General features: G+C 37.8%; 1 protein-coding gene across 1 annotated transcript; it reads right to left on the bottom strand.

Annotated features, from left to right (window-relative positions):
- Positions 1–4,725: 4,725 nt before the first annotated feature.
- On the bottom strand, positions 4,726–8,380 carry LOC114322088 (DnaJ/Hsp40 cysteine-rich domain superfamily protein). Its single transcript, XM_082892340.1, has 3 exons — positions 7,870–8,380; positions 5,113–5,262; positions 4,726–5,006 (listed from the first exon to the last, which is right to left on the bottom strand). The coding sequence occupies exons 1-3, from the start codon at positions 8,098–8,100 to the stop codon at positions 4,929–4,931; spliced, it is 459 nt and encodes a 152-aa protein (XP_082748466.1). The 5' UTR covers positions 8,101–8,380; the 3' UTR covers positions 4,726–4,928.
- Between the last annotated feature and the right edge of the window lie 18,257 nt (positions 8,381–26,637).

A 26,637-nucleotide genomic window follows, 5' to 3' on the forward strand; every position in this document is an offset into this window, starting at 1 on the left:
TCTTCTTTTGTAATATTTTAAGTACATCGATTTTGGATTCAGTTTTCCAAACCCCTTAGAATTGGTGCACATATTTTAATTGTGATATATTTTAGTTGTAAATTAGCTTTGTTGGACAGATGTTTTACTCCCTGTCAAAATCCAGGATATGACCTGTGGAAGGTAGAAACTAATTGACCTGTTATATTATGTGTTTCATTCTTGACGGGGCATGAAGTACGATCTTTTTCTATTTTTCATTTTATTTATTTATTTATTTGTCTTTAATGCAGTGTATTGAGATTATGCGCTGCTGTTTCGATCTATATCGATGGTTTAGGGTTTAGATTATGGGCAGTTAGATATGTGGTATTTGGCTGAAAGGCAGCTCAATACCTATTCAAATTTGTTTGGTTTTAAATATCTTTCCTAGCTTTGATTGGGTGGTTTTTGTGTGAGCTGTCTGAGATCTGATGATTAGTATGTCATTAACTAGAGATTGAACTACTTGATGGTTTTTGTGTGGGCTGTGTGAGCTATTTGATGGTGTTGTGGATGATCTTTCTCTCCCTGTAGCTCCAGCCAAGAGGGGAGAGCTACATTACTAAGAACTACTTTTAAGCCAATTTTTATTGAAGGTTCTCTTTGCTTCAATATTGCATGCTTGAACTAATAGTCGAATATTAACATTGTCATGGTAAGTTAAGAACTCTGTTTTATTTTCAAGTAGATTAGACCATTTGGTCTAGTTTATTGGAGTAGTTTATAATTTTGTTTTGTTTTTTGTTGTTGAAAATAATTTGCATGGAGTATTTGGTGTAATTTATACGTAATTATCTATTATCTTTATATCTTAGCAGAGTCTCCTTTTTCAATAGAAAATATATTAATTCTTTGCCGAATTTTTATTTTTTATTTTTGAAAAAGAGAATATAAATGGAAAATGATTTAGAAATTGAATACATATATTTTAAAAACATCTAAAATATGTATATATATATATATAAGAGAAAATTGATGAAAAGTCCACTTCTATGGGTGCCTATGGCATTAGATCTAGTGACTGATTTGTTTTGTTGATAAGAACATGATAATACAACGTTTTGGTGAAAATGACAAATCATTGTTTTGAAAAAAATTTCATTCCATTTTCACCTTTGCGTTGTTACACCTCCCACACCATCACCATCACATAGTCGCCGAAAAAGTGGCTGGCAGTGGTGGTGATGATTTGGGAGAGGATCATCTTTGGGTGTAGACTTGTCTTCTGGAGAACTTGATAGTTTTATTGAGTGGTTTTCCAAGTGGGTAGACATGTGAAAGAGGATGAAATTATCATTCATTCCATTGTGGTTCTCTGGACCATTTGGAAACACATTGGATAGACATTGCCCAGGCCTTGCATCATATTCAAGAACTAGCTCTTAGTGTTAATAATAGAGCACACTGTTTCCAGCCTTTCAATACAAGTAAAAAATGTATGGAAGCAGAGCCAAATCTACCATCGATTATACGGCATCTAAATCTAATGCAGCAATTTCTCAGGTGTGACTTTTCTTGTTGATGGCTCTTGGAAAGATAAAGAGCATGCAGCAGGGATGGATGGCATGGGTTTGTCTCAACTCAGAACAGGTGGTGGTGGACCAGAGGACTTTCTGCTTGCATTTACCCAGCCCTTTGGCAGCAGAAACTCGAGCGTGTTTGGCAGCAGTGTAGTGGGCTGAGGATCAGGGCTTCACTAGAGTCTCCATCCTTATAGATTGCCAAGTTTTGATCAATCTTTTGCAATTGCTAGTAGTTTAGTGTTCTTTTGTATTTCTAAAGTTTCCAGAGTGTAATTCAACTAAAGCTGGCAAAGTCTGTAACCTTCTTATTTGATAAGTAATATCATATTTCTATATCTCTTAAAAAAAATCAATTTTTTGTTTCTTCTTAGATCCACTTAATTTAGATAAATTGAAAAATTACAAAATTTGTGCAATTTTTTTTCCAAAAATTCATTGAATATAAAAAATACAAAAATAAAAATAAAAATGATAATAAAAAAAATTCAGTATATTTTTTGTATTTTATTATATTCAATATATATATTTTTTAAGATTTGATATTGCAATTGTAGACTTCCATGAAATGATAACCATCAGGTCACGTTTGATTGCTAAATTATTTCTTATGAGTTTAAACCATCAAGTCATGTTTGATTGTTGAATTATTTTTTATGAGTTTAGATATAATGAGATTATTAATAAGATTTGTGTGCTGAGATTTGATGGGATGAAGGATTGGATATATGATAGCATTATGGATGTGATTGTGGGGATAAGTTACACCATGAGATAATAGTTTAGATAAATGATTGGATAGAAAGAGTGAGATATTATATTTCGTTACAATAAAATAAAAATGTAATTATTTTTTTTACTGTTGGATGAAGAAAAAAATAATTCAAAGGCCTCCACATTATCTATGGTATTATTTGATCCCTCTATTTTTTCTATTTAATTCTCAATACCAGTATTAAAATTATTCAAAATTTAGTACCATGCAAAACAAATGCCGAATTGGACTTTCTAGTGAGACCTACATGTTCCCTGCCTCTAATCCCTTTCTCCTTATCCTGCAATCAAACACCAGATTAATAATACAGTGAACCCCACATTTCCTCCACTTTCAAATATGCCCTCAAAGGTTTGTTTGATTTCTTGTTTTATGCTAAGGCCTTGTTTGGGAAGCGTCCCGTTTAGCCAAAAAATCAAAAAGTCACTAAAAAAAATCAAAAAGCCAACAACCCATATCAAAAAGTCAAAAATTCTCTTTTCTCTCTATTTTTTGCACATATTTTCGTAAAAAGCCAAAAAGTCATCCCAAATATACTAGTTTTTTTTAGCTCATATTTTAGCCAAATAGTTAAAAAATTACTAAATTAGCCTATTTCCAAACAAGGCCTTAGCCTCTTTTTAGTCTATTACCTTATTTCGGTATCCTTGAACCTTATTGCTTGTGTCCTATTTAAAACTTACTAGTTATCTTTAATGCTTGTGCTGTGGTGTTTTGCGTAGTTCAGTTATCTTTTATGCTTGTGCTGTGGTGTTTTGCGTAGTTCTGTGTTTCTAGTATCATCTCTTCTCTTGTTTATTTTCTAGTGTCATCTCTTCTTTGTTGCATTAATGTTGAAAAAATGTTTTCTCCTTAGTTCTATATCAGGTAAAAGAAGATCATCGAAGGATGATAGGGGTAATGATGCATCCCATAGTGGTGGTAGTTGGCCAGGGTCAGGAACTTGGAACAACCCTAACTTCAAAGCATCAAGAGGAAGAAGCAAGTGATTGTGGGACGCAACTTTCTACTCATTGATTCTAGGATCCGAGAGGATCTAAGAGTTGGTAGAAAATTGAGTTTTTTCATTGACCAAGCATGTCATTGGTTAAGGTTCAAGAGAAAGAGTTTAATCTAGCTGATACGCAGATTTGACCAATTGGATATTCAGTGCAATACGTGCTCGGGTAATCCTAGCGAGGACATTCACAAATCTAACTTAGAGACAAGTCCTACTTTTGCTCCCACAACCCAGCCAACATTATAGCTGAGAACATCTCCGGAATAAGCTCTCAAACTTTCAAATGATGTCTCCAAAACATTTCAACATTCCCAAAGTAACTTTGTTCAAGTTGGAGTGTCATCAAATATGGTCGGGAAACAAGTGGTGTCCCATCGTGGGGTGGTTCTAAGCAAATTCAAGCATTACCATCTAGCTTGAAGGGAAGATCACGCAAGCCTTTTTCAATAGATCACACAAAGCAGAAACTTGAGCATCCCATAAAAGATGGCTATATTGACCCAAGCCTTTTTCGAGTCCCACTGAGACAGACTCTTTTTCATTAGTAACCTGTGCATTTTTTGATATGACATCGTCCAGGTATGGTCTTCTGTTTTTACTAGTTCTTGTGCAGGTATTTTGTAGCCCTTTGCTTGTGGATGACTTGCCGCTTGACCTTCGTTCCCTTGAGTGGTTGTGTGGTTTTCTAGGCTTTGTTTATTTTGCCTTATTTTCTGTCGGAGTAAGTTATTTGTTCTAAGACTCTATTGTACTTTGTCTTGTTATTATGAATGAAGTTCTTATATTTGCCACAAAAAAAACAAAAAAATGCCCTCAAAGTATTGGAGGTATAGGATGATCATTGACTCCTCAAGGCAAGCGCATTAACGTCCGCCACTTCACAGTAGGCCAGGCCCCCAAAAATGGAAAATAGAAATGCTAGAAATCAAGAAATCAATATATATATTTTAAAAAAAAAAAAAATGTAAAGTCCAAAATCAACAGTTGTATTCTATGCTTGAAATGAATCTAGATCACATATTCTTTTTGTTGGTATGGTCAGTTTCTTGGCCTCTCTAGAACTGGAAATGGAAATTCAGTTAAGCCAAATGCAACCTAACAGAAGTAGGCATTCTTTACAAAAATGCATTCGATGAATATTTTCCACAAGTAGATTGCAGCAGAAACCAGAAAACTTCCTCTCTCTTCAACCAAATGTTAAAAACATACATGTATTTCCTAACAGGTTGTAAAACACATTCTCTTCAGTGATGACAAAAAAAAAAAAAAAAAAGAACACCTTTCCAATCACAAAGTACAATAGCCTTTCAATTGTTGTCTAGTGCATATTATTTGGCACAGCATTGCTCAGTATCATAGTTTTTAAGGTTTCAATACCTTTTGGCTTCAACAAAATCCAATAAGTTGTATGCTTGTAACTGAAATTTCATTTTACTTCACAGATGTGAAAAAAGTACAACATTAGGTCATGCATTCATGAATACATGGTGCAATTGGTAGTGTGGAATTTATAGACTTGACCACGAAACTGGACTCCATAAATGAAACAAAGAAATTCAGAATGGTAAAAGAAGACTTTTAATGGTCTCAAAAACAAAAAGCATTAGCACTACTACTTAGAAATAGGAGGCTCCCCCAACCACTTTGCACGAAAGCCCGTTCCCTTACAATCAGCACAGCATGTTGATCCCTGAGAGAAACATCACCAGAGTAGAATATGGGGATATGTCAATAATATTTGCCTTCATGATGCAAGAAAAAAAAGAAGAGAGCTTGATTTAGCTATTTTAACTTACCTTCCCAGCACAAATAACACAACTGCTGTTTCTGGATGGTACTTGGCAAAGCATGTTGTCGCCAAGAATAAAGAAACCTGTACCACCACACCATTTGCATTCAACATGCCCGTTTGAATCACAAGAAGAGCAAGCAATGGGCCTTGGTTGCTGGCATGCATCAGGGACGTGCGACATATTAGGAGGGAAAAAAGGAGACCATAAAAAGTATAAGATAACCACTACAAAATCATAAAGGTATTTCCAGTGCCATTAAGAAGATCCTGTTAAAGGAAGAGTAATATTTGAAATTCACATCTACCCAAACGGACCCTTGGTACTTTAGGATTTCCCAACTAATACTTGATGTCAAGAGAAAAAAAAAATCAGCAAAGCATCATGACAAATATTTTTGCATCAGCAACAGAGTTTGGTTGACAGTCCCTTTGTATTTCGTTTTTAATTTAATTGTGCTCCATCAAAGAAATAACTCTAGTAATTCAAAAGTCAACTTATCATCTCACTCAAATGGCCCTTTTTTGTTTTTGTCTTCCCCTAGTCTATATACACTTCGAACTAATATCATAGAGAAATCTGTAATTGGTGTGATCATTTCTCCCTATGGCATGAGATCAAATTTCTCTTCCAATTTTCTCTAATCTAGTAGTCAACCAGTGCTACGTCTTTTTTGTAACTATTGAAAAATTAAAAGAAACAGAAACTGGTGTTCACAAATGTAGTTGATTTACTTTCACCGTAGCTCATGTAGGATGCTTTGCCCTACTGGCGACCAATGCGTAAAGACAGTAGTTGACAGGAATTTATGACCACTGACCATCCGTGTCTAACACAACTTCAAGCAGTACGGTTCACCTAGCCACAAAAGTTCTGCCTTCATTATTCAATTCATTAGGTACCCATACAAAAGATTTCTCAAAAAAAAAAAAAAAAAACTATCCTCTTCATAAAACACAAAAAAATAATCAAAACCTAATGTAGAAAAATGGCGAATTCATCAATACGTGTTCTATGTTTGCTTCACTGTGGTAATTTATTATCTAGATCGAAGTGTTTGGAGAGGTTTGCCTAATTCATATTTTTGCTGTTGTTGAAATTTGCTCTCCGGTTCAACCAGGAAACTTTTATACAAGAGTTATCATTTTATTGTTGGGTTTTAAACTTCTCTCTTACATTCATGTTTAGAATCTTCGCTCAATGCTATTTTTCATATGTGTTTCAGCCAATGATGGGTACCGCTGGTATATTCAGAGCTATCAGAGAAGCACATGAATTTTGTGCTGAAAGAAGGTGATTAATTACAAAACAAATTGAAAGAAGATTATTTGTTAATATGACAATGTCATTACAAAAAATTGTGAAACATGCAATTATCACTCTTAAACATGGGTTTGCTGTGTTTTTTTGGTATTGTTCAAATTGAAACCATAAAATCATCTGATTCAATAATATTATATTAAGCTATTCATGCATTTGTTATTGTTCTTCTAATTATTTTTATTACTGCAATGAGTTCATTTCGTTGTCAAATTAGAGTTGCTTTTAAAGAATCATTTTGTTGATTTCTCATATGTATTTTGATGCGATTCCTTAAAACTATTGGTTTTTTAAAGTGAATTTAAGTGAGTGATTTTGTTGCACGTGGCTGATCCGTATTAGAAACATTGGCTTATATTGCTTCTCTTTATGTGTGTAGTCGGTTGGCTCTCATTCTAAACTGAATGATTAATTATTATTATTTTTAGTTAGATAGGATGATTACTTTTTTGTACCAAAATATTCATTCACCTTTCCTTGGAGGTATTGAAATTTGATAAAGTGAAAATGTTACTAGTTATGATATTAATTCAGTAACATCCTTTTATTGAAGGTTTGCTATACGCGTGTCATTTTGACATGGATTAAATTTTAAAATTTGCTATTTGGACTTAAATTTTAGCAAATATTTTTAGATTCTATTCTTTGTTTATGCTACATTGAAATATAAAATTCATTATTTGAACTTTAATTTTGAAGTTTGTTATTTGAAATTTATGAATGTTTTTGTCAATTTACTGTGTAGAAACAATTTCAACTTATTATTTGTGAAGTTTTAAATTAGAGCGATATTATCATTTTGAATTGATTTATTACAATTGAATTCCATAGCATGTGCGGTACCAAAAAAATTGTTGACCGTGCTTTATCCCTAGTCTTTCTATAATCTAAAATCTTTCTAACAACACTTCAAGTTTTCTAAAGTTATGATGCATCAATGGGTCATATATTTTTTTTTCTTTGTTTCTGGGTTTGGGTTTGTGTTGGCAATTCCTTACACATCTGAAATTATTGTAATAGTAGCAAATGCTGCTGATTCCACATAATGTTATAGGGATGAACCAATTTCCACTCAAAAGAACAGGAGATCAATTTATCAAAAATAAAAAATAAAATATAGAACAGGAGACCAAGCTCTTACACAATTCCTGATAAGGAAATTCGGTGAATCAAACATTATTGTTATTAACAAGTCACAATCACAAATTATCATCACTTCAAAACAACCATAAGGAACCCTTATTTGACCGATCAATTTTCTTTTAACAACTTTCAACTAATCAAGGAAGCGATTAAAACTAATTTCATAAACCGTTTAATAAATGCGACTGCTTAATCAAATCACCAATTACTTAGGCTTTTTAGTTCTTTATTTTTCTTTAGATTTTTCAACAAGAAAACAGAGTTCAAATGAAAACCCTAGAGGAGGCAATTATATTGTACCTGAGAGATTAACCAAGCTTTTTCCATACGCTTAGCGAAGTTTGAGGAGCTCTCGTAAGAGTCCACCATTGAAGCTCGAATTAGAACACCACAAACCCTAGAATTCAAGACACGACAGTGGCGAATAGGTTGGCCACCGATTAGGAGTCTTCTGGGCGATACGAAGCTGTTGTTGTTGTTGTCTATCGATTTTATCGAAATCATCGGTCTGCAACAAACACAATTCGACATTTTCAACTCAAATTCGTTAACGATCCCAATTTTTTAGAGAGAGAAAAAGAGGTTTTTTAGAGAGAGAGAGTGAGAGAAAAAGAGAGTTTGGCGGGGAATGGAACGGCGGTCGGAAGAGCCGTTGGTTTATCTTCCGTCTGGTTTTGTGAAGAAGACGACTCTGACCCGGCTATGGCCCGAATAGGGCCCACCTTTCTTTGCATCCATCAGGGATGATATCAGTGGACCATCCATTAATTAGTTCCAAATAAATAAATCATACAAACCTCAATTGAAATTTGTTTAAAATATAATTTGACTTACCTGATTTAAAAATGGATAAATTATAAATACATATTCTAATTAAAATATAAATCGCGCTTTGTGGGTCCAAAAATTATATTTTATCTCTCGAGATTTCTAATTTTATAATAAATTACTCATTTTATTAATAAATCACCAAGTCAATTAACAGTTTTTAATGATATTATAAATATGTTTTAATTAATAATTTAGGTAATTTTATTATATAGGAGAATAATTATGAATTTCTTTTTTTTTAGTTAATTCTATTGAATAATTTTTTTTAATAAGGGGGTATTTGTAATTTTTCAAACTATAGGACCAATCTGTACTTTAAGTAAATCTCAGAAGGTGTATTTGTAATTTACCTTTTAAAAAATTATAATTTTTTTATCAAAATATTTTATTTAATAAAATTAATTAAAAAAATAAATTTCTAACTGGTTTCTTATATAATAAGAAAATTACTTGAATTATTATTTGAAATAAACTTATAATATCATTAATAATTACTAATTGATTTGATGATTTATTAATAAAATAAGTTATTTATTACGAAATTAAAAAATGCGATGAGTGAAATGTAATTTCTAAAATCACATAAACTAATTTGTACTCAAAAACAAATAGACTATTCATTAGTCACTTATCTACTTAAACATTATTTTGGTTAATAAATATATCATTTTTTAAAAAAGGAAATTACACATCAGTGTATGAGCAAAAAAATATTTTCAAATTAATGACATTATTTTATTTATTGAGTGTTGCTATTAGCACCTCATGAATTATTTTAAACCTCTCAAATTTTAACTTTTTTTTATTACAATAATAATCTCAAATAAAATTATTAAAAAGAACATCATTAATCTTAGGATACCCCATCTCGCAATTAAATTCACACACCACGACATCATGAATTAAGATTTATAAGAGTATCCACCTCTATCACCACCCATCCATCTTCCTCAAATCTCACATTCAAAACTTATCTATCCTCAAAATCGTGAAAACCCTTTAGCGGCAATATTCTAACGATAACGGTAACAACCATTTTATTACCTACATTTCTTCGGCAATGATAATGAGTGGAAGTTTTTTCAGTAACCACAACTCCATAAAACGAGAGGAGTACACAATAAAAGTTCAGAGGAAGTTCATAGCTGGTGTTCTTAGCTCAGAGGAGATTGGCCTTGCAATGGTAAGTTTCTTTATAAAAAAAAATGGCAAAAATAATAAAATCAGTTCATCATTTTTTCCGGACTGAACTCCCGAACATATGACCGAAATTTGGAAAGATAGGCCGGAACATTGTTTATAGTTTGGGAACCGGTAACCGAATATTAATCACCGAAGAAAAGGATGAGGCGACAGGGAGAGAAAGAGAGAGAGAGCAGAGACAATAATCACACTTGGTTCTTTTTTTTCTTCTTCGTGGGTTTTGTTAGGGTTTTTGGAAAAAATGTTTTTTAGGGTGTGAGGGGTGTGCATTCAATTGAATGAGTGGAATGTTTTCATAAGGATAATTTTGGTATTATTTGAGGGGAGAAAAAAAATTTTAAGGGTTTCAAAATTTATAAGTTGGGTACAAAGAAATTAGGGGTCCAAAATAATAGATAGGATGCTAATAGCACCACTCTATTTATTCTGTCATTTTTTAAAAACGAAATTACATATCAGTGTATGAGTAAAAAAAATATTTTCAAATTAGTGACATTATTTATTCCGTCATTTTTGTTCGGTAATGTTCAGCAAGCAATTCGAACAAAAATGACAGAACTTCGGGTATTGGATAAGGTGCCATTTTATTCACAACGCCAGATTTTGAACGATTACATGGGCTTCGTCGTGAGGTTGATGAGCTTCTTGAGAAGGATGAAATTTTATGGTTTTAGCGAGCACATGCAAACTGGATTAGAGATGGAGATCAGAACACTCCCTTATTTTATGTGAAAGCTACCCAATGACATCAAAAGAAAAGAATTGAAGGTCTGATGCATGCCAATGGCAGTTGGTTCACTTCGGAAGATGACAAGGCCAATATTGCGGTGGACTATTTTGTGGAGTTATTTACTTCTTCTTGTCCATGGGTATGGAAGCGATTCTTGACTCAGTTAGGTCACGGGTTGTTGGGGAGTTACAAGTCATGTTATCCAACCATTTTTTTTGTACACAAGGTCTTCATGGCTTTACATCAGATGCATTCAACTAAAGCACTTGGCTCAAATAAGAAGCACGCTTTATTTTCCAACGCTTTTGTCATGTGGTTGGCTATCAAGTTACACAAGTTGTTTTGGGCATTTTGAATCACTTGTAGAGTGTTGATGCAATTAATGATACATACATTGTTTTGATCCCGAATCAAAAAAATCGAAAGCAATGGCGGAATTTTGGCCTATTAGTGTGGGTGTTGATTTCTGATCACATAACCAAACAGGGAACTCAGCTAGAGAGCACCGACATAATATATTAAGCCTGAACAACCTGTCACAGAAATATAAGAATCCGGCGGGGGTTTATCCACCCGGGGGCACTCCGACGATCAAGTCAGTAATCAATATCTCTCAAAGATAGCAAATTGTGCTTAAACTCACAAGAAAGAACTGATGATTCTCAATATCTCACACATACCTCAGACCCACAGGGGTGCCTTGTTTTTATAGCCAACACTGACCTGATCCTTGTAGAAGTCTTACTTCAGTGGACCCGGGCTCAATGCTCATCCTGGATTCTCAGATAGATAGGGATAAACTCCTTATGAGCTTTATCTTTATCTAGACTGAGATCCTTCTTTGTTCTAGGACTCTTGTCCTTTATCTGCTCATATCAGATTCCGGTATCTCCACAGATAACCTCGGCCTAGCCGAGATCACCTCGGTATCAGGACCAAGCCACGTGGCACCTCGGCTGACACTTCGGCATCACCTTGGCCACGTGCTGTCATTCACAAAATATGTCCCCACAACTGCCCCCTAGGTTCTATTTCCTTGGCAACCTGAGGTGATGGAACCTATATCGTTTCTTCCTATAGAATGTCGGCTAAAATTCATTCTCTCCTTCAACCGAGATCATGACTCGTCAGTTTCGAGTACTCAGGACTCAACTGTCCATCTCTATCAATGCCCAAGAACCAAGTTCCTTGAGTTCTTTAACCGAGATCGTTCTCCTAGCCGAGGTTTTCGATTCAATAAATCAAGAACTCCAAGAGTTTTATCTGCACATGAGCTGTCACGTACGGTTTTCTCAACCGTTTCCACTACGTATCCCTTTCTCATTGGTTCGTACTTGACACGCGCTATCATGTTGCGTTGTTTCTACACATACCACTTGATAAACACGTCATCCAAAGCATTTCATTATGGTTTACCGCTTTTTCGCGTTTTTGACAAAACTTTTCCTTCTCTCTCTGTCTTTTCACTTTTACAATTCACAATTTTCCCTTGCCTCTCAAACTCTCGCTCTCTAATATTTCCAAATCTTCCATTGTTGCATTCATAAGCTCTCTAGAATTGCATTTTTCGTTACCGCCGGCACACCACTCATCATTTGATTTTGATTGTTCAACTTGTTTAACTCCGGCGTATCTCACTCCGGCTTCAATCGATAAGTCCTCCGATTCCATTTTATTTTAACTTTAATTCTCTACTGTTGTTTATTCTTCTTGGCCATGCTCATACGACTTCCTTTTGAATTTTGCTATATGTTTCACTTCACACCTGTTTTTGTGGAATCTGCATATGCATTTGTAGTTGTTCTCTGTTTCTATCTTCGCGCTTTGGTCATCATTTCTTGTTTCTTGAATCTGTTTGATGTAACATAATTTGTTCCTGAATTCGAGAGTGTGAGTATTGCTTCTAGTTTTTGCACACTGCCTTGCATACCCTCACTCATTGTTCTGAGAATTTATGATTTTCTTTATTCTTGAATCTCGGTTGCTTTCTTGATTTCTGAATCATACTATTTTTTTGCTTTTCTTGGTGCATTTCCAGATTTTTGCTTTCAATTCCTGTTTCTGTATTTCCTAGATTTGGGATTTGCTTTAGAACCTTGTTCCTTAGGAAAATTGAAACGAATTCCCTTAGATCTTCAAAAACCCTTGCACCAATACCTGTTTAAGTTTTAGCCAAGGTTTTTAAACCTATATCAATCATTCTGCTGCCCAACCTCTTTTTCCCAAGATAATGGATATATTTAGGTGGAGGGTAGACACCCCAGAAAAACTAGAGCATTTTAGGCGGGAGTTCTTTATCCCAGCCGACGTTTGAGGTTAGCTAGGGAGGAGGACTCTATCATGCCTGATGGAGACTCCATGCCCTTCCATGTGGTTGCATTCATTGAATGCGGACTTCGGTTTCCCTTAGATACTTTCTTCCGAGAAATCCTTCACTACTACAAACTCAACCCCATGCAGCTTGCGAGAAACTCATATAGGGTTATCAATGGTATAATCGAACTAGCACAGTGAGAAAAGGCTAGGATCACATTAGCCGATATCCAATTCTACTATATCATGTGTGGCCTTAAGTCTGAAAAAGGCTACATACACTACCTTAAGCCGAGATCCACTGCCTTCAAACTAATAGCCGATCTCCCAGACTCCAACAAAGGTGTTGGAGATGATTACTTCATCGTCTCGTGCAACTGGGAGTTTGCTCCTGATGACGATCTCCATCTCTGTCCTCTGCGCCAAGCAGTTTTTAAAGAGGGTGGTGGTAAGACTTATCATCCTACTGTAATTCCATTTTGGTTAAGGCTTGCCAACCTATTCATCTTTACTAATGTTTGCTCTTTGTTCTTTGCAGTTCTCTTTCAGCCAGCTAAGGGATTTTAGCAATCATACGTCCCCAGCTGAGATCTAAAGAAGCTCTTGGATCTCCCTGTGCAAAGACACAAGGCCCCTTTTTTGTTGAATTACATACCAATATACAAATCGGCTTTGCTCGACGTCCCTCGGAGAAGTCAAACTCCACCGTCTGCCTCAACCCCTTCAGTCACTTCTTCACCAAGAGCTTATCAGGCTTCCTCTTCTGATCCAGTTGAGTTGCCGTCAACCTCTGCCCCCCAATTTATCTCAATATCCCAGCGTCGACGCCATCATCGTGCCCCAGCAAATGTATCAACAGGCAGAACTTGTAGCCACAAACGTCAAGACTTTGAGGTGTCAGCTTACGATCTAGTAAACCCACTCATTGTACTTCCAGCAATTCACTTTGCACCAAAGTTACCTTTGCTGCAACCGCCGACGATATGGGTCGAAAAGTTGTTGTGGAAGACCTCCTAGCCGACTTGCCATGAGTGGTTATTGTCTCATCTTCTCCATCAGAGTCCAAGCCCAAGCCTAAGGCAAAAAGGGTGAAGCGTGCCAAGGCAAAAACTACTGTGACTCAAATTGACACCGAAGACATCGTGCCGATCTCGAGATTGGCAAAGGTTGAGAAAAGTGCCTCCAACGCCGAAAAGAGGCCTACTGAGGCCGAACCATCTGATGCTGCTCGGTCGAAGAAGTTGAGGCCAAAAACCATCGCAAGCCCAAGTGCTTTCAAAGCCGATGAGCCTTGGGCCCCTGCAATCATGATTGGTGATAAGCCAATGAAGGCCGGTGATAGCACCATCAACAGTATCAAGGTCGGCACCGCTCTCTCCATAGTCGTGCTCCTTCCAACTGATCTCAATCATATGGTCGAGATTAATGAATATGAAAATTTTGCTTTGATGATGCAGCATTCCATCTTGGTAAGTTCCTAACACTTGGTACTTTGGCATACAGTTTATTTTCTCTCAAAATTTGTAAAGCAGTTCGTAAATGGTTCTCATGTTCTTCCTTGCTTTTAGAGTAAATTAGTATATCATCAATAAAGACAACAATGAATTCATCCAGAAATTGTTTGAACACCCTATTCATTAAATCCATAAACGCTGCAGGTACATTAGTTACCCCGAATGGCATTACCAAAAACTCATAGTGCCCAAATCTAGTTTTGAATGCTGTTTTCTCTACATCTTTTGCTTTAACTTTTAACTAATGATAGCCCGATCGGAGATCAATTTTAGAAAACACTTGGGCTCCTTGTAGTTGGTCAAATAAATCATCTATCTGAGGCAATGGATATTTATTCTTAATAGTTACTCTATTCAGTTCTCGGTAATCGATATATAATCTGAAGGACCCATCATTCTTCTTAACAAACAAAATTGGAGCACCCCAAGGGGAAGTGCTCAGATGGATGAATTTCTTGTCTAACAGTTCTTGGAGCTGGGCTTTTAATTTCAGTTCAGAAGTTGACATTCTGTATGGGGTCTTGGAAATAGGTTGTGTTCCAAGTACTACATCAATAGTGAACTCAATTTCCTTATCAACTAAGTTTCCAGGCAAGTCATTCGGAAACACGTTGGGAAATTCACAAGCAACAGGAATAGTTTCCACATTAGAATTATCATAAATCTCAGTAAAAACACAACACATGTAACCCCTACATCCCTTTCTAAGCAGTTTCACAACTTTCATGGCAGAAATCATTTATGGGAGAAGAATTACCCCATTCCCAGTAAACACAAACTCAGGTAAGCCAGGTGGACAAAATACAACAGATTTATTCACACAATCAATGGTGGCACAGTACTTAGTCAACCAGTCCATACTCAGAATACAATCAAAATATTCAATGTTCAAGGGCAATAAATCAACATATAATGTCATTTCGCTAATCATAAGATCACATGCCGGATAAACATAAGCACATATCATAGAACCCCCAGACAGTGTAGATACAGATAACAAACAATTCATAGATTCTAACAGTCTAGTTAATTTTTGAGAAAAAACATGCGATACAAATGAATGCGTGGAACCAGAATCAATCAGCCCATATGCATTTTGAGCACAGATAGAAATTATACCTGACACTAATTATTCAGTGTTTTATACATCCTTAGGTACCAAGGCGAATACTCTCCCTTGTCTTAACGTTTCATTCTCATTGTTGCCCCTGGCATTAGTTCTGGTATTCGATCTGGCCACTGAAGCAGACCCAGCTGAACTTGTTGCAGGGTGACTAGTATTCCTGGATCCCAGTGGACAATCTTTTATCATATGGCCAACTTTATCACACTGGTAACAGGCACCAGATACACGATAACATACTTCCCTATGTTTCCTTCCACAATCTAGACGGTTGGGTACAGATCCATTACTTTGACCAGAACTACTGAAGGATCTTGTGTTTTGCTTCTTCAAAAATGATTGGCCCTTCTTGAAATTAAACCTAGCCCTCTTGCCTTTCCATTCAGTCGATGGAATTGTAGCTTGTTTGTTTGCCGCCAGAATGGCTTTTGCCATCAGTGCTCTATCAAGGACGTCAACATATGTAGGTAATTTCAACACACCTACTCGGTTATACACTTCCAAGTCTAATCCCTCTTCAAATTTTTGAACCTTTTTGTAATCCATGTCGACCATATGAGGAGCAAATCTGGCCAACTCAGTGAATTTAGCTTCGTACTCGGCTACAAACATCTTCCCTTGCTTAAGTTCTTGAAATTCAGACACTTTCCGATCTTTGAAGCATTGGGGAAAGTATTTGTCATAAAAGATCTCATTGAAACGGGTCCATGTCATATTCCCTTTACTACCTCAAATTAACAACCACCATCTACGGGCTTCATCTTTTAAGGTGTAGGTGGCCAAAAGAACTTTTTGCATCTCAGTGCAAGGAAAGACCTTGAATAATTTTTCCATTTCAAGCAGCCATGATTCTGCCTTCAACGGCTCAATGCCACCCAAGAAAGTTGGTGGTTTCATATTCATGAATTTCTACGTTAGGTTGATGATGTCATTATTATCCGGTTCAACTTGGACTAGAGGGGGTGGAGGAGGCATCAATTGTTGTCTTTACTGCTGTGCTATTGCTTCAGTTAGAGCGGTAATCATCTGTTCTATTCAGCTCATGCGAGCCTCTAAGGATTCACTTGTATCATTACTTCTTGCATTCTTCATTAGCCATAGGTAAACACAACAATTATAAATATACGGATAATTTTGCTCATTTCCTTCAATTCAAATTCAGTTTTCACATTTATGAATGAAGATTACCACACACCCACACATGCTGACGAAATGTCTCTAATCCTTTCTAGGACATCCTATAGCTTTTATGGACTCGTGTGTGCGGTTTAACACGTGCTCTGATACCACTCTGTCACGACCCAAACCCGCCCCTATAGGTTTAGTGTCGTAACCGGCCAGTAATCCTTGGATTACCGAAAGCCTCTTAATAGAATAACATTTAATTGGGGACTGTGAAATCAAATATACCAAATATGAATAGTCCATAGAGCCGTGCAAATATACATGGGACAGAAATTTGAAACCTTCTATAATATATTCATATATGTGACATCATGATGCGTTGGTCTTCATCACATTTGATATAGTTGTAGCCCAAAAAGGAAAATAGCTTTTATACACAAAACATAAGACTTGTTCGTATTACAAACAAAACTATAAGGTCTTTACTATTGCCACTTGGACTTAACTTGATCACACTAGGGAACCTCCTCGGACGCACAATGGTTGGTTGACGAAACAGAGGTGTCATATCCTCAACTTTGGGTTTGGTCACCTACATAAATAATATAAATAGTGAGCAGAAGCCTAGTGAATAATAACAAAGTAAAGATTTTAATGAATGATACCCAGAACAGATTTCAAATCTCGTAGCAAATCAGAATCATAATCAGGTTTATAACAGAAACAGAGTCATAGTCTTATTCATATTCAAGTCATGTGTGGTACATCCATTAGCATAAACACGTCTCTTTGGTCAAGCATATCAAGCTCCAAAAAGAACCTCCGGTACCGGGTAACATATCTCTTATATGAGCTGCAGTATTGTTTCCCCCGGGCAAGGACCTATGCCACGGTATTATCTCCCCCGGGCGAGGGCCTCATGACCATAAGCCACCGTATTATGTCCCCTGGGCGAGGGCCTCTACTAAGGGTACCATAATTACTTTTCAAGAAACTTGACAATCATTCATTCATACAAAACATAGCATTTCAAAAAATTGATCATTTCATATCATCAGAAAATAATTAAAGTCAAACATAACTTTACAGAGTTATTACTCGCAAATAACCAGTGGCTCCAAATAGACGAGTAGAGTAGGTAATTCACTTAACTTGAGGCTTGTGACTTACATAACATGACAGATACATACATTGAAACACATGCTCGAATTGTACATAACTTATTTCATTTGTCCTTAGTGTGTTTCTAACCTTTATCCTCATTAGAGTGTTTTAATCTTGGCCTAGGAATGCCTAGGATGGAATGAGGATGCAAAAAAATATACTTGAAAACATTTTTTGAAACTTGCTGAAAATAGGGTCCACGCTCGAGCGTGGCTTTCCTCGGTCAAACAGACATGCAAAATGGGAGGGTCCACTTGAGCATAACTTTCTTCACTCGAGCGGTCTGCAAACTTTGACAAAAGTACTGGTTGCTTGATTTTCATGCTCGACGAACGTTCGATCCCTGCTCGAGCGTGAGACTCAGACCTTCGCTTGAGCGTGACTTTTGTCGCTCGAGCGATCTGCAAAACATATGAACTTCTGGGAGCATGCATTTCACGCTCGAGCGGACATCTGGTCGCTCGAGCTGAAATGCAAGATCATAGGGTCGCAGTTCGAGCGTAGAATCCGTCGCTCGAGCGGAGAGGCAAAATCTGGCAATTCCAGATTGCTCTCCTTGGGTTCAAACTCGAATTCAACCTAATCAAAACACAACTCTTGGCCTCAAAACTTGAAAAACACTTACAAACTTACAAAACATGAAGAATTAAGGATTATTTCGCAAAATCAAGGCCCAAAAGTAAGTAAATTAGTTAAAATTCAACTTGAAACTTCAAGGATATGATATGAACTTGTCATGCATATATTGACTTGAGTTCTTAGTTTCCAAAACATTATCAAATGAGGTCTAATGGTGAGAAATGTTATGAATTCTTCAAACCATGCTAGAATTACAGCATGCATGTGAGAAAAGCTTTAACAACAACTTTAAAATGTTATGAAACATGCATGCATGTATGGAATGACTTAGTTTTCTTCAATTCTAGTTCAATTCCCTTATGAATTCACCTATTTCATTTGTATTCATGTACTAAATGACTCAATCCCAAGGGTGTAAGGTTGAGCTCTTACCTAGGCTACTCAATTGAGCTTCACTTAATCAAAATCTTGAGTAATTCTCCAATCTCCTAGCAATGGCCTATCCCAAGTTCTTTTAGTCTCTCACTCTCTCCCACGTTGAGCTCAAAGATGGGGGAATGAGGATGTCAAAAATGTGTAGAAAGAGATAAGAGTGGCCTTATATAGGCTTGGGCATAAGTGTAATTATTTATTGATCAAGTTAATCAAGTAGACATTAAATTATTTTAATTTAATCGTTTCGAACCAAATTTCAATTAAACCTACCATAAAATTCTAAAAATTCTAATTAACACATAAATCAAGTCAATTTCTGAATCAGATGCCAATAAGGCCTTCAATTCGTAATCCGAAACGGAAACATGAACAGATTTTTCTACGTTAAACAGATATAAACACATATAATGCAATGTATGATGCAAAATTTCACTTTAATTTCTTTTTAGATACAATTAAACATGGATTAACGTTAACTATGGGTGGGGGTTGTTACAATAAGTCTAAGTTATTCGTTATGTTTCAATCAGAAACGTCGCCATAGAACTAGTCAGTCCTATCACACAAATTTCGAATTCATAAAAATCAGACTAGAGTTTTATTATTACTTCGGCTAATGAAAGTATGACAAACTTTGAAAAACAAAAAACTAATAATAAAAAAACTTCAAGTTGCAAGTGTTCCAAGGTCTTGGCAACTTTTTGCCATCAGTGTCTTCAAGCCGATATGCCCTATTACCGGCAACCGAGATGATTCTATAAGGCTCCTCCCAATTTGGGCTAAGTTTTCCCTCCTTAGGATCTTTCTTGTTGCCGATGACTTTTCTCTGGACAAGGTCCCCAACCTTGAACTCTCTTGGGTTGACCTTCGTGTTGTAAGCCTTAGCAAGTTGTTGCTGGTATGTCCTTAGAAGAATTGCTACTCTCTATCTTTTCTCCTCTAGTAGGTCCAGATCTCGGGCCAAGAATGCCTCATTAGTCCCATTCTCTACTCCTTAGGTACTGATCCTAGGGATGCCGACTTCTAGTGGGATAACTACTTCAGTGTCATAAGCCATGACAAAAGGAGATTCCCCAGTTGATCTTCTCGGCGTAGTCCGATATGCCCAAAGTACATTGGGCAACTCTTCTTCCCACTTTCCTTTCGCTGCTTCCAGCCTCTTCTTGATCCCATCCAAAATGGTCTTATTGGATGCTTCCGCTTGACTATTGCTCTGAGGGAAACTTAGAGTGAAGTAGTAGTTCTTGATTTGTACTTTGCACAGAAGCTTTTGATTAGCTTACTGTCAAACTGTGTACCATTATTTGTCATTATTGCCCTTGGGATCCCAAATCTGGTGATGATGTTCTTCCATATGAAGTTCTTCAAATTAATATCTCGAATTTTCGCAAGGAGTTCAGCTTCTACCCACTTCGTGAAGTAATCAATTGCTACTAGCAAAAACTTCCTTTGCCTAGTTGCTTGGGGCAGTTGTCTAACAAGATTCATGCCCCACTGGGCAAATGGCCAATGGCTGGATACTGGGTTTAAATCCGCTGCTGGCTGATGTATCAAAGGTGCAAACTTTGACACTTCTCGCACTTTCTAACATAGGCTTCAGCATCCTTCTGTATGTAGGGCCACCAGTACCCTTGAGTAATGGCCCTATGAGCTAGTGATTTACCCCCAACATGGCTTCTACTTACCCCTTCGTGTATTTCATACAAGAAGTCTTCAACTTGGGAGGGATGCACACATCTCAAAAGGGGACCAGTGAAGGATCTCCTGTAGAGGTGGACATCTGCTATTAGGCTGAACTTGGTCGACTTTAATCTGGTCTTTTGTGCCTCTTTTCGATCGTCGGGCAGCTTGCTATCCCTAAGGAACATCACTATTGCATCAATCCAACTTGGACCCATCTCCACACACATTGCTTCGTACTCTATGATCAATGGTTCCATACTTGGGCTGGACAAATAATCAACCAGTATTATCCTTGCCTCCCCTGATTTCATTACACTAGCCAGGTTAGCCAAGTCATCGACGTGATTGTTATCATCTTGGCTAACCTACTATAGCTGACAATCCTGGAACAATGTTAGCAGTCTAATAACTTCTTTGATATAAGCTATCATCCTTTAATCTCGAGTTGTATACTTGCCTGTTGCCTGATTCACAATAAGTTAGGAGTCACAGAAGACTACCACCTCATCGGCTTCCATTGTTGCTGTTAACTTCAACCCTACGATCAGTGACTCATACTCTGCTTCATTATTGGAGGCCTTGAACATCAAACGAACCTCAAACGAATAGACTGCTCTAACATTCGCCCATTTGGCGATACAGATACTACTCCTGCCCCTACTCCTTGACGATTTGAACTTCCATCAACAAACAGGTGGAAGGAGTTGCTGATGTAGATGTCGCACGACTTTGGTTTCTTTTCTTTTTTCTGTTTTGCTTGAGTGGGGTTCTTTGGCCCTAACTGGGTTTCTTCTTGCTCTCCTGGACACCCCAAGTCGCGGTTCATCGAAGTCCGACGTGGGATGGCACCAGGTGTGAACTCGGCCACAAAGTCGGCCAAAACCTGGCCCTTAATTACTGTTCTGGGCCCAAATTCCAGGTCATATTGGCCCAACACTACTGCATATCTGGCTACCCTGCCTGTTAGATCTCCTTGCTGCAACGGGGAATTCAAAAGATGCTCAGTCAGTATCATTTTCTTGTGGGCTTGGAAGTGTGACAACCCTTACTTCTGATTAGCGTTAAATTGTGATTAAGCATGTTAAGTAATTGATTAAGATGAAGTCCTAAATTGTTGTGTAAGTGTGTTGTTTAGAATGCATTTCTATTTGTTTGTTACTGAATGATCTGTTCATGTTTTATTTTCGAATTGCAAATTGAAAGCCTTATCGACGACCGATTCAGAAATTGATTGGTGTTATATGCTAATTAGGATTTGTAGAATTTTATGGTAGGTTTAATTAAATTTTGATTTGACATGATTAACTTAGAATAAACAATGCTAAATTAATTGAATCTAGGTTAATTACATGTTTGCCATTAGTGGGCCTTAAAAGACCATTTATTTTAGTCTTGATTCATATATGTTGGCACACCTCTTTTCATCCATCTTCTTGACAAATACGTGAGAGAGAGAGAGAGAGAGAGAGAGAGAGAGAATTGGAAGAGAAATTGATTTAATCTAGAGTTTGGCTTGAAAAATTAGAGGAATTGAAGGAGAATTGCACATTTGAGCTACCACACTTGGAACTCAAGACTTAAGGTAGGAAGTTCACTCCCTTAATTATGAATTTAAGTTGTTTCTTGCTTGGTTCATGGAAAAATTGGTGATTAGAGTCAAGAATTAGCTTAATGTGTTAATTTGAGAGTCCATTCGTACATGCATGTCCATATTATGGAGTTTTGAAGTTGTTTTGCATGAAATTCTTCCATGCATGTCTAAATCATAGTTGTAATCTTAGAATTCATCATGTTTTTGGGATGAATGGCTCATTTGATCATGCGTTAGAAGCTTTGAATTCAAATAAATACATGCATGACATATTTACATCATGTTCTTAAATTTTGGGTTGAATTTGTGTTCAATTGACATACTTTTGGGTTTTGATTTTATAAAATGATCTCTAAAACATGTTGTATTATGGGTTTCTAAGTGTTTCTAGAAAATTGGCCCAAAAGGATGAGTTTTGGTATGTTTGATTCTTGGTTTGAGCTTTGGAAGCAAATCTGGAAAACCCAAATTTTGGCTTCCACGCTCGAGCGAAGGATTCCACGCTCAAGCGACCACCTTTGTTCTCAGACTCTCGCTCGAGCGACAGAATGCTGGCTCAACCGTAGATTGCAAGCTCTCAGGTTTTTGTGTGTGCAGACGCACACTCGAGCAACGAGACCTACGCTCGAGCGAGGAACTGTGTCTCACGGTCGAGCGAGCATCGAGCAGAGAATTTCAGCAACCAGTACTTTTTGCATTTTTACAGAACGCTCGAGCGAGGGAGTCTACCCCGAGCGACCTCTCTATTTTGGTAAGCTCTCTCGAGCAGAGAAAGCCACGCTCGAGCGAAGACCCCTATTTTCAACAAATTTGAAAAGTGTTCTAATGTACATTTTTGCATCCTTATCCCATCCTAGGCATTCCTAGGCTATGTTTAAGGCATCTTAATGAGGATAATGTTATAGAACCACACCAAGTCAAGTTAAGGGGCTAGGTTATTGATCCCAAGTGTGTAACTTAGTGTGTGTTCGTTTTGCAACTGTGTAGGGTTGGCACCCGAGGACGCTGATTAGCTTGCCTATAGCCTAGTAATCTGTGAGTAACAATGCTATAAAGCTATGTTAAATTATAATTATTTTCTGAATGATTAACTGTACTGCTTTCTGAAATGATATTGTTTACTGAATGAATGTTTGTCCTATTTTATGAACTGTACTCGTGGCATCCATAGTAACTGACTGTTACTGTTACTACTACTGCTACTGTTACTGTTACTGTTATTGCTACTGTTACAGAGATCTCTGTCAGTTCTTATCCTTGGAACTACTGTTACTGTATTGATGGCCATCAACTGATTGTTCGGTCTATTAGGACCTACTGTACTGTCTTGCTATTGGATGTGCCACGTATGATTGCTATGATTTCTAATTGACTGATATGGCATGAAATATGAGCCACCGACTGAATAACTGATCTACTGATGCAAATGACTGTTTTAATTACTGAAAGGACATACATTCTTAACCCCTTTACACAGTTGTTATTCACTGGGCTTTAGCTCACAGTTTATATATGTATGTAGGTGGCCAGGCACCGGATTGAAGCTAGAAGCGTCAAGTTAAGTTCATGTTTTGTCAAGCTAACTATTGTGCCTCACTTCGAGGTTCCGAGTCCGCTCAAGCCAAGGCTGTTTTGGGGCGTTTCAGATTCACCCTTTTGTCTCTGTTATGTAATGAATGTTTAAGACTTTTGACTGTACAGTTATGGTAAAGGGATTGGATCCCTAACTCGTATGTTATGTGTATCTGATATGTATATATGTTTATGGTTATGAACGTGGACTAGTCCATAAAAGTCTTTTTCTATCCAGATTTCCACGGCTCATTGGACATCTCCTATTTACTGATTGGCTTCCACCAGCCCCTTACTCTGTACTATTGTCATTAATGTTAAGCAGGCCTTTGGTAATCACGGATTACTGGCCGGTTACGATGCTAAACCTTTAGGGGCGGGTTTGGGTCGTGATAGGAAATAATGATTCAGTTTCTTCGAAGACATTACCAGGGCTAGTGTCAATTTTTCCAAAGGTAAGTACTTGGTCTCTGCGCTTGCTAGGGTTTTACTCACATAGTATACTACCTTTTGTTCTTCTTTCTCTTTTTTGATTACCACTCAACTGACCACGTGCTCTGAAACTGCCAAGTATAAGAACAGTTCCTCTCCAGATATTGGATTTGACAGAACTGGAGCTATTGTCAGTTACTTTTTCAAGTTGGCTAAGGTGAATTTGCACTCTTCCATCCACAAAAAATCTGTGGCCTTCTTTAACAAACTAAAAAATGGTTTACACTTATCCGAACTTCTGATTATAAACCTGTTCTGAGCTACGGTCCTTCCAGTCAACATCTGCACTTGTTTTGCCGATGTCAGGCTTTTCAAGTCAAGGATGACCTTGATTTGATCCAGGCTTGCTTCAAGATCCCTTCTGGTAACCAAGTATCCTAGGAACTTACCAGACCCGACTCCAAATGCACATTTCGAAACATTGAGTCGGAGCCGATATGTTCTTAGGATATCAAAAACTGCCTTCAAGTCGGCCAGATGATTCTCAGGTTCTTTGGTCTTTACGACCATGTCATCAATGTACACTTCTATTGTTTTGCCAATTAGAGGTCTAAACATTTTGGTTATCAACCTCTGGTAGGTTGCTCCTGTATTTTTTAGCCTGAAATGCGTCACTCTGTAGCAGTACAGCCTTTTTGGGGTAATAAATGCAATTTTCTCCTTGTCAGGGGGGTACATCGCTGTCTGGTGGTATCCCCTATAAGCATCCAGAAAGCTCATCCTTTTATGCCCCGAAGTGGCTTTTACTAACTAATCAATCTTAGGTAGTGGGAAACTGTCTTTGGGACAAACCTTATTCAGGCTGGTGAAGTCCATGCAGACCCTCCACTTTCCATTCTTCTTTATCACAACTATTGTATTGGACAGCCAGGTTGAGTAGTTTACCTCTTGAATTTCCTTGGCCTCCAACAGCTTGTCCACTTCCTCCTCTACTACTTCAACATGAACCAAAGTCAGCCTCCTTGGCCGTTGAATGACAGGTTTGGCCGACCTGTCCACATTTAGTCTATGGCAAGTGACCTCAGGTCAATACCAAGCATCTCGTATGGCGTCTAAGCGAACACCTCTATGTTTGCTCGTAAGAATGCATCTACCTCCCTTTCCTCCTCCTCGGCCAAACCTGAGCCGAAAAGAAAGAAGCGCTTTTCATTCCCTTGTTGGACTAGAATTTTCTTAAAGGCTTCCTCGCTTTTGTCGGCTGGCTTTTTGCTGATGTCATCCAAGACCTCTATGTCCTCGTCTTCAATTTCTACTGTTTCTACTTCTTGCACGTTGTAGGTGGATTTCATTACTGCTATGGAGCAATTTTTTGCTTGCACCTGATCCCCTCTGACTTCCTCAATTGCATGCTTTGTTGGAAACCGCAACAACTGGTGCAATGTTGAGGGAACAGCCCTCATTGCGTGTAGCCATGGTCTTCCCAAGATCACATTGTAAGGGGAGGGGGTGTCAATTACTGTGAACTTTGTGCTTACCTTCGTAGTGCCTTTCTAAATTTATTGCTCCCAAAGGCCATGTTGGCGTTCCATTGAATCCGACCATTGGGCTGTCGGACTGCTCCAAATCATCTTGGTGAAGGCCAAGCTCCTTGTAACATATGACATACATGATGTCACAAGAGCTGCCTTGGTCGATCAAAATGCGCCTTACTTAGCATTCTTCGATCTTGAGGGTTACTACCAGAGCATCTTTGTGTGGATATTGTACTATGTTTAGGTCTGCTTCAGTAAAGGACACCATTGGTTCCTAGTACTCGCTTATCCTAGGCCTCTTTTGCTGGACCTGATACACATACTGTAAATGCCTCACCCTTTGATTCTCTCCACGCACCTCATTCTTATTGACCCTCGAGGGAATCACATTGATCACTCGAGGTCCATCTGCTTGCTGTTGTGGTGGCGGTGGAGGTGGTGCTGCTGGTGCTTAGGGCAGCCTCGCCTACTCTTCCCTCGTTCTGGCCTCATCTACCTGGTCCCTCAAGTGACCCTGTCTGACCAGGTCTTCCAAATGCGTCTTCAGGGCTCTGCACCCTTGAGTCAGATGCCCATCCTCATTGTGGTAGACACAATGCTTCCCAAGGCTTCTCCCCATAAATTCACCAGGAATCTTCTCCGATGCTCTATAATATGGCTGGTTCTTGATCTTTTCTAGAACTTTATAAACCGGGATCCGGAACACAGTGGTGACTGCCTATGCAGCCCTCAACCTTATTTCTTGCTTGTTTAATCCAATATTACCTTGGCTTCGCTTCGCCGAGCTGTTTCTCTTCTCCTGCTTCGGCGCGTTCATTCCCGGTGTATCCTCTTCTGCTCTGGCATATTTATCGATCCTTGGTATGAGCTCCTCCATACTTTTTCGTAGAGTCTTTGCGAGCGACTTCCGAAGCGTGCAATCATCCTCCAGGCCATTCTTAAAAGACACAATCGCCGGCTCCTAGTTACATTTCGGTATTCAGTTGAACATCTCATAATACCTTTTGGCATAAGCCCTAAGGCTTTCACCCTCGCTAATTTTTAGAGCCATCAGGGAGTCTACCCTCAATGGCTGTAACTAGTTTGTAACAATCCTGACTACAAACATTTCGGCCAAGCGTTCCCAACTCTTCACAGTTCCTTTCGGCAACTTGTGAAACCAATCTAATGCGATTTCCCCAAAGGATGAGGGGAACACCTTGCATAGCAAGGGTTCGTTCCTGGTATACAAAGCCATTGAA

This window comes from Camellia sinensis, chromosome 10 (genome assembly GCF_055761805.1).
Source record: "Camellia sinensis isolate YWXY chromosome 10, ASM5576180v1, whole genome shotgun sequence".
Classification (NCBI taxonomy): domain Eukaryota; kingdom Viridiplantae; phylum Streptophyta; class Magnoliopsida; order Ericales; family Theaceae; genus Camellia; species Camellia sinensis.